Raw genomic sequence first — 8078 nt, forward strand, 5'->3', positions numbered from 1 at the left:
TATATATATATATATATATATATATATATATATATATATACCATTAGACCATATATACCAGAGACTTAGGAATTTGATCATCGATGTGAAAATTCCTAGTGGAAGTAAAATTAGCTTGAGGATATTTTTTTTTCATTCAGCTTGGAAAAGAAAAAATTTTTTATCATCCAATGGACAAGTCTACTAAGGAAAAAAAGTCTGAACATGAGTGAAATTTTTTTTTCGTCACAAAGCCCGGTATACCGCGATCTAACCGAGCTTTGCTCGGTTAGATCACGGTTTACGGGCCTTCTGACGAAAAATTGCATTCATGACTAGGTCCACAAAGTATTTTCTGTCGAGCCGAAGGCGAGGCCTATAAAGCCACATTCGTCAGAAAATAATTTGTGGACCTTGTGATGAAAATAACTATTACGTAAAGCGCGTATATTTGTACTTAACTTGAGGCACATTGTCTCTTATTCCAAGGAAATCTTGGTTATGGAATCCAGAACTTTTGAGCTCTCAAAATAAGAACCTTGACGTTCTTGAATTAAGAACATCCAAGTTCTCAGATTAAGAACATTCTCGTTCTTGAATTGATGATTTTTCAAGTTCTACAACTAATCTACTCATGTTTATAAATTCTTCGTTATTCAAAAAATATCATCTAACATCTCAAACTCAATTAATGTTGAATTAATTTTCAATTTTTCCAAAATTTCATCTCTTCCGAACGTTTCTAGTTTATGAATGCAAAGGTTCTTGATTCAAAAAGACAAAATCTTGATTTAAGAGTTTTTCTCACTTGAATCAAACAAGTTTGTTTAATGAAATTGAGTATCCAATTTCTTATTCTTAGTGAAATGGTTTCTGAAACCATCAGTTTCTTCAAATCAGTAACTTCGTTCGGAAAACTATAAATTTTTTTCTCTATGAGCGTATGAATGACTGTTAGAAAAAAATTGAAATTTAATGGACAATTTATCAGTAACTTTTAGGAGAACGGTATTGAATTCGAACGTGAAGGAAAATAAATCGTCCCTAGTTACATAGAGACGTTGAATATTTCAACATAAAGAAAATTAATGTAGTCATGTAATTTTTGAGATATTGAAAATATTTTTGAGAAATTGCTGTGCATATCTTTAAAACTACTTCACCGATAGAGCTGAAATTTTGCAGAAAAGTACTCGCGAATAGTATTGATTACTAATTGTGAAACAAAATTTCAGATTTTTAGCTTGGCCTTTACTCCTTTTTACGTGAAGATTTATAAAAAATTTCCAAAAAATCCGTCACACATACATACACACATTTTCTAAGAACATCATATTTTCACACTATCGTGAAATGGTCGAAATCAATGATCACAAAGCTTTCATTCAACAGCCAAAGTCATTTAATTTAAAATTTCACTCAATATTCAATCTAATTCCAAATTTTCGCAGCAGCAGCGAGACAAAAATTCCTCAACTTACTTGAATTTTCAATAAAAATTTCAATACTCAGTACCACATTACGGTGGATTTTCCGATTTCTATCAATTTTCATGGAATAATTGAAACGAAATTTTCAGTTTTCATTAAGTTTTTCATCAAATTATGACTTTCAATGACGAAATTCCTATAAAAAGTGTACCGGAAATGGGGCTCAATGTCATAATATTGTCCACATGTTACGACATAAACATATTGAAATTATTCATCCATTTTTCCACTAATTACAATTCAGTTCAATCCTCTCGCGTGCAAGCAAAATTTTGAAAGAAAAAAATTTTTTTTTATGATAGTAATTTTGTTTTTTTTTCCGTTCATGTAAACAGAGAAGCTGCACGTGAATGTCGAAGAAAGAAGAAAGAGTACATAAAATGCCTGGAGAATCGCGTAGCAGTGTTAGAAAATCGAAATCAAACCCTCATAGACGAGCTTAAGTCGCTGAAAGAGCTCTACCAGCAGAAAACCGACTGAGACCGGCATCCAACCATTTGGGTACGTAATCCGATGAAATTCTATTTCTCGCCCCTTGTATGCTCGTTGTTGTCGTCCACTTCAGCATAATGGGATCCTTACATGTCCCGAAATAAAATTTTTCTTCTCAGAAAAAAAGCCAACAAAACACAAAAAAAGATGAAAAATGTGAAGTTGACAAGTTCAACATAAATCGTATAAGTGTTTCTGTATAATATTGTATTTATGTATCGACGTACGATGAAAATGATTTTTAAATGAGTTCTGAAAGGCTTGTGAAACTTGCTGTTGAGTCATTGTGAAAAGCCAAAGGTGGATTTTTTGAGGCGAGAATCAAGTGACAGAATTTGGGGATTTTTGAAGGAATGATTTTTCAAAGGGCTCTTCATGGAGGAAATCGAGCTCCAAGGAATTTTTTCTAGATTCTTTTGGTCTTGAAATAAAGGTACAAAAATTGTGGGGTCAATTGACATTCATTCTCGATTTTTATACATACAAGTGTTAAAAAAGTGTACTTTTTCGCATGTACACTGATACCTTCTCCTGGAAAAATACTTCATGGATCAATACTGAAAAATTTATTCGTGAATTAATAACATAGTGATCCTCAAGGTATATCCCTAGAAAACACGTTTTTCTGAAGATTGATCCCATGTTTCTTGTAGATAATGTTTATAATAGCCCGCAGCTATTGAAAAAAATGCTAAATAGTTGTACTACACAGTTTAGGAGATAATAAATAATGAAATGCGGGCTTCTAACACCCAAGTCATAAGCCAAACAGGGTTATGGGTCCCCCGAACTCGATTTTTCCATCTTATGAGAAGCCGGTTCTTACGGTGTTTTTAAAAAACTAATCCGTGATAGATTGATAGATTCCGAATACGGTAAATTTTTTGTAAAATTTTGTATTACATAGTTTCTGCGACATTCAACTCCAAAAAATGGCAATTTCGTGAAAGCATTTCTTATTTGATCCAAAAAATTTATTCACGAATAATTTCTTATTTAATTTAAACATTTATTATTCCGTGCAAGTATATGACGATAGAAAACCTCATAATAAATAACTTATGAGAATGCAATAAATTAAGTTATTTAGCATTTTTTCTGAAAATCCATAGAGACTAACTTTTGGGCCCGATTGTCTTGGGATATACCTTAAATGAAGAACATTGTTATTCTTCTGTTCGAAAGCATAATCACATGAAAGGTGGCAGGTGGAACCATTGATAAGGCAGGGAAAATTGACCCTAGATTTAAAAAAAAGACCATTTGTACTAGTCGAAAAATTTCCTAGTTGATGAAATGGGTAGGCGGAAAAAATGACGGAAAATGTCCGGCCATTTTGTCGTCCACCACACATGACGCGTGTTACTACCCATCAGCTGTATTTTCGTATATTCGATGAAATGAATTTGTCTAATATTTTAGAAACTATTGGTTGAAAATAGATTGTATTTCTCCGAATTTAGAGTATAGAGTAAGAAAGCCTTCTTCGCAAATTACGGGATAGAGTTTTTGATAAAAGAAGCCGAATTTTTCATTCAAGTCAACTCTCTTCAGTTCAAAGTATCTTTTTTTCCTGTGTAGTAATATAACGTACGATTTCCCACTTGTACACTATTTACTATTTGATTTATCTCCTCTGATTTTTTGAAAAATTTCTTATGTGACTATAATTCTGCTGTGAAATTTGACATTTCCGAAATAAGTTATTCAAGAAAACAAATGTTTCTCGATATTTTTTATAGAGGAGGAAATTTGTGATTAAATTTTGAATGTCGTGGGACATTTCCTCCCAAAATCACTCGTGAAAATACTGACCGATACGCTACTGCGTATCTCGATACAGTAGACTCTCGATAACTGTCCTCCCGTTAACTGTCGCGTTTTCGGGAATTTCTCGGTTTCAAGCGTTTTTCGCGGAACGTAAACATCCCCCACTCGCACGCCTCGATTCCTTGCAGTTTTCCCTAAAATCCGCCCCTAATCGTGTCACGTGCTCAGTTGTTTCTATCTCCATAAACTAAACCAGAAGAACACGAATAAAATAAATCCCCTCTCCACATGTATATTACCACTAGTTCCTTTAAATTTCGGGGAATCGATGCGTGGAGCGGGGGCCGTTTTTAAGTGTCGCTTTCGCGGAACTGCGATCGATATTGGTCCTGACGAGCGACAGTTAACGGGAGTCTACTGTATATGTATTTATGTCATTGGGCCCGAAAACCTCGATCTAACCGAGCAAAGCGAGGGTAGAATATCGTATGTCACACGGCGATGAAAGTTTTATCTGGGAGCCTATTCTCGACCCAGGATTGTACGGTCGTATGAAAGCCCGTCGTAAACGGAAGCGCTCCGTGTGCGGTGGGGTCCGTACGATTTGAAACCATCGTATGCGACTTTGGCTCCGTACGCTCGCATGCGATTTTCACTCGGCGTTCGGTTTCGTATGACGGTTTGACGCGACTTAACCTCACACTTTGACATTCCCCTGAGACTGTGATTATTTACGTAAAAATTACTGTAATTATTCACGTAACAGTACGTAACAATTACTGCGTTGAAAACGAATGCAGAAAAGAATAATGTATAAATAATCACAGTCCCAGGGGAATGTCAGAGTGTGAGATTAAGACGCGTCAAACCGTCATACGAAACCGAGCGCCGAGTGAAAATCGCATGGGAGCGTACGGAGCCCAAGTCGCATACGACGGTCTCAAACCGTACGGACCCCACCGCACACGGAGCGCCGCCGTTCACGATGGGCTTTCATACGACCGTGCAATCCTGGGTCGAGAATAGGCTCCCTGGCGAATGTGGCTTTATAATCCAAGCCGAAGGCGAGGATTATAATCCCATTCGCCAGATAATACTTTTATCGTCTGATGGAATAATATACTATTTCTCCACATTGATAGAAGAAGGAACATGAACACTTGAAAAGAGCAGAAGAAAAAAAAAAGATCAACTCTTAGTTTCTACTTCACTTTCATCCGAAATTGAATACATACAACAATATAATTTTACTAGCTCAAAATTAATAAAAAAAGAAGAAAAGTCATTTTAAGATATTTCAGGAAGATGGGACGAATTGATATTTTCGCGGAGTATTTTCTTGACGAAATGACCTATCGCCCAAAACGGAGTCCCTTCATTCTTTGGCACATGTAATTTTTTGCATTGAGATTTTGCCTACAGAATTTGGAATTCTCACGTTCTAATTACACCATATACATATTAAATTCAGTAAAATTATTAATTTACCAGTCCAATAACATTGTGCAATCTGAATTCTATTCAATTTATTGGGCACAATTAGACATGTGCGATTCAAGTATGTGCAGTTGAAGAAAAATTGAAAGGATTTCGTTGTGTATACTAGGTTCTTCTGTCACGAACGTCCCTGTCGATGTTGAAGTATCTCATTGTGAACATAATTTTTTGGATTCAGATCCCATAGATCGCATTTTCGAACATAAAACGATAACGCGGGGTTGGTCTGCCCATTCCGAGTTATCGACATTAAAATCGTCCTTTCTTCTTCCACGCATTGGATCTCAGTTGACAGTACCGAGGTCTAAGTCTAATATTTTCCAATTTTGAAGATTTCCTAGAGAAAACCTCCTAAAATAAACAGCAAAAATCCCCAACGAAAATACAGAAAAAAAGAATAATATTTACATTAAAAAATCTGCTGCATTGCAGTCCAACCTTAAAAAAAAACAAAATAAATAATTAATCTGGGGAATGTAATAAAGTCATGGACATCACCACTGTAAAATAGTGAAAAAAAAGTGTAAAATATTTAAGAAGAAAAATGAAAAAATGGAAAAATAAAAAGTGAAAGAAAATAAAAACAAGAGAAAAAATTAAATAAAGATAAATAAAAAAACATCAGGAGTGCCTTGAAGATTGCAGTATATACATATATGTTTACGTATGAGTTATATGTATGTAACAATATAAAAAAAAAGAATAATATTAATCTTTGAATAGGGAAGGTTGAGAAAAGAATTATTTTGAGATGAAAAAACGAGAGAGAAAAATGTATAAACTAAGGAAAAAAGTACTTTATTTGAAGAAAATGCGAATGTTCATTGCCATTGGGAAGCTGAGGAAATTTCCAATGAAAAACATTACGAAATAGTCCATTTTCACAGTCGATACAAGAAAACAAAGTTTTTTTTGTGAAAAATATTGAAATTTGCTCTATCTTCAGAACGAATAGACGAACAGCTAACGGAATCGGAAATTTTCTCAGAAATCCACTGGTGACCTCGAATAACTCATTACTCACATGAGATTGACGAGAATGGCGATGACGTGGATACGAGGAATTAGTTAAGGGAAGGAAATGATTTGAAAAAAAAACGCAAATTGCCGTCGCTATAAATAGCGTTGAAAAGCTGGAGAAATTTCTGATCTCATGAGGTACCTTTGACTCTCATTTCGTAGAATAGTTCATGAGAAAATTACAGAAAACCATTGTTCATAATTCAAATTGGAAAAAAAACTCAAATAACTCGAGAATTAATGAATGAAAAATAGTTGAACTATCATATGGGATCGAAAGTTTTCCTGAACATCCGGTGGCCACATAGAGAATTCCTCGAATGTAAAAATTTCTATTAATTAAAGTTCCAACCATCATTTCTAAATTTCACTTAACTAATGAACGTTCCTCTACCCTTGAAAAATACACCAAACGATTTGACGAATATTAACTCATGTGATGGTGTCATCGGAGCGTGTGTGTCATATTTGTTAAAAAAAAAGAAAGTCATGATCAAAGCGAAAAAAAAATTGATGGATATAAAAGAAATAATCATGAATTTGTTCCAGTTTTTCTCTAGCCTTGTAGATTAATTAAACAAACGAAAAAAACACTGTTTCGTATGTAATTTGTACTATTGTCTGTCTACGAATGTCCAGTTCGTACCTCCGCTGTCCCTCCAAGCGAATTTATCCATAAAAGAAATGAATTTTTGTCCAAGTCGATTCGTCGGAGTAATGAAATGGAATGATATAGAGTAAATTGTCTTGAATAGAGCTGAGAAAAATTCAGATGCAATTCATGGCAAAAATCTTTCTTTACCTGCAGTAAAATCGATAGGAAATAGATATCTTCCTGATATCAATCCTGGAAATCGAAAATTTCTTAATACCTATTCAGTAAAAATTGTGAGAATAATTTCTCATCATTTCGACGAATCGATAAATAAATAAAAAGAAGAAATTAAGATAATGAAGAAAAAAACAAATATGATTATATGTATGATATATGTATATCTTGGTTGCTGCACCGATCATATTATAAAGTATTGTATATAGATAATATATGTATTTTTACATATCATTGGCCTTCTTGAAAGAATTAACAAATATAGCTTTTAATTCTATTATTGGAAATCCATTTAACTAAGAGAGCTCAATCTCTGGGTTTGAATTATAAATCTCCAGTGTTTCAAATAGCTTATATCACTAACAAATTATATTCCTTCTAATGAAAATATCACGATTCTTTAGGCAAGTCTCTTGGGAAATCTTCAGAGATGATTCCGCTCATTTCCAATGTCTAAAAAACAACGACAAACATCGATTACTTCTGAATTTCGAAAGATTATTGATTGCTAAAGATCTTATTTACTGACCTGGTAAGCTGAGAAGAACCTTTTACTCCCTGAGATGAACTTGAAGCTGTAATCGAGCGATTAAAACCGTTAGTAAAGATGTCAATTAGTTTTTTTTTCAAGGTGAAAGAAAGAAAATGAGATTCACTTTTTCGTTTTGACGAGTTTGTGTTCTTTTTTGGTTTTCCTCCGCAGATGAGGTCGTTCAGAAGTCTCGGCCCTGATTTCGCTTTGGGTGGACTAGGCTTCGCGAGCTTCTCATTTTTCATATTATAGACTGCTGTACGGTAGACTACCTCCATCGGTTGCTTCTTGGTCCTACAATCCAGAAAACAAAAATATAAATTACAAAATCGATTAAATCAAGGGGATTATTTCGATAATTCCCATTTGTTGAAGCTTTTCCTCGACTTGAAAAAAATTAACTAGTAATTAGGAGCGTTCAAATATTACATCACGCGATTAGGGGGGGGGGGGGCAGAGTCTGCATTTC

General features: G+C 34.3%; 2 protein-coding genes across 9 annotated transcripts in view; one reads left to right on the forward strand and one right to left on the reverse strand.

Moving 5' to 3' along the window:
• Nucleotides 1–2230, forward strand: part of LOC107044030 (cyclic AMP-responsive element-binding protein 1) — an 11990-nt gene extending 9760 nt beyond the window's left edge. For all 8 annotated transcript variants that reach the window (XM_015265768.1, XM_015265771.1, XM_015265772.1 and 5 more), the window contains one exon: nucleotides 1805–2230. In XM_015265768.1, coding sequence (XP_015121254.1) covers nucleotides 1805–1949 — 145 coding nt within the window. In that variant the 3' untranslated portion in view covers nucleotides 1950–2230. The remainder of the gene's footprint in view (nucleotides 1–1804) is intronic.
• Nucleotides 2231–7257: 5027 nt separating this feature from the next.
• Nucleotides 7258–8078, reverse strand: part of LOC107044029 — a 28234-nt gene continuing 27413 nt past the window's right edge. The window contains exons 4-6 of the mRNA XM_015265767.2: nucleotides 7734–7903; nucleotides 7607–7652; nucleotides 7258–7530 (exon numbers count right to left, since the gene is read on the reverse strand). Coding sequence (XP_015121253.1) covers nucleotides 7518–7530; nucleotides 7607–7652; nucleotides 7734–7903 — 229 coding nt within the window. The 3' untranslated portion in view covers nucleotides 7258–7517. The remainder of the gene's footprint in view (nucleotides 7531–7606; nucleotides 7653–7733; nucleotides 7904–8078) is intronic.

The sequence above is a fragment of the Diachasma alloeum genome, unplaced genomic scaffold (genome assembly GCF_001412515.2).
Source record: "Diachasma alloeum isolate Michigan unplaced genomic scaffold, Dall2.0 Dall_scaffold_00662, whole genome shotgun sequence".
Taxonomy (NCBI): Eukaryota; Metazoa; Arthropoda; class Insecta; order Hymenoptera; family Braconidae; genus Diachasma; species Diachasma alloeum.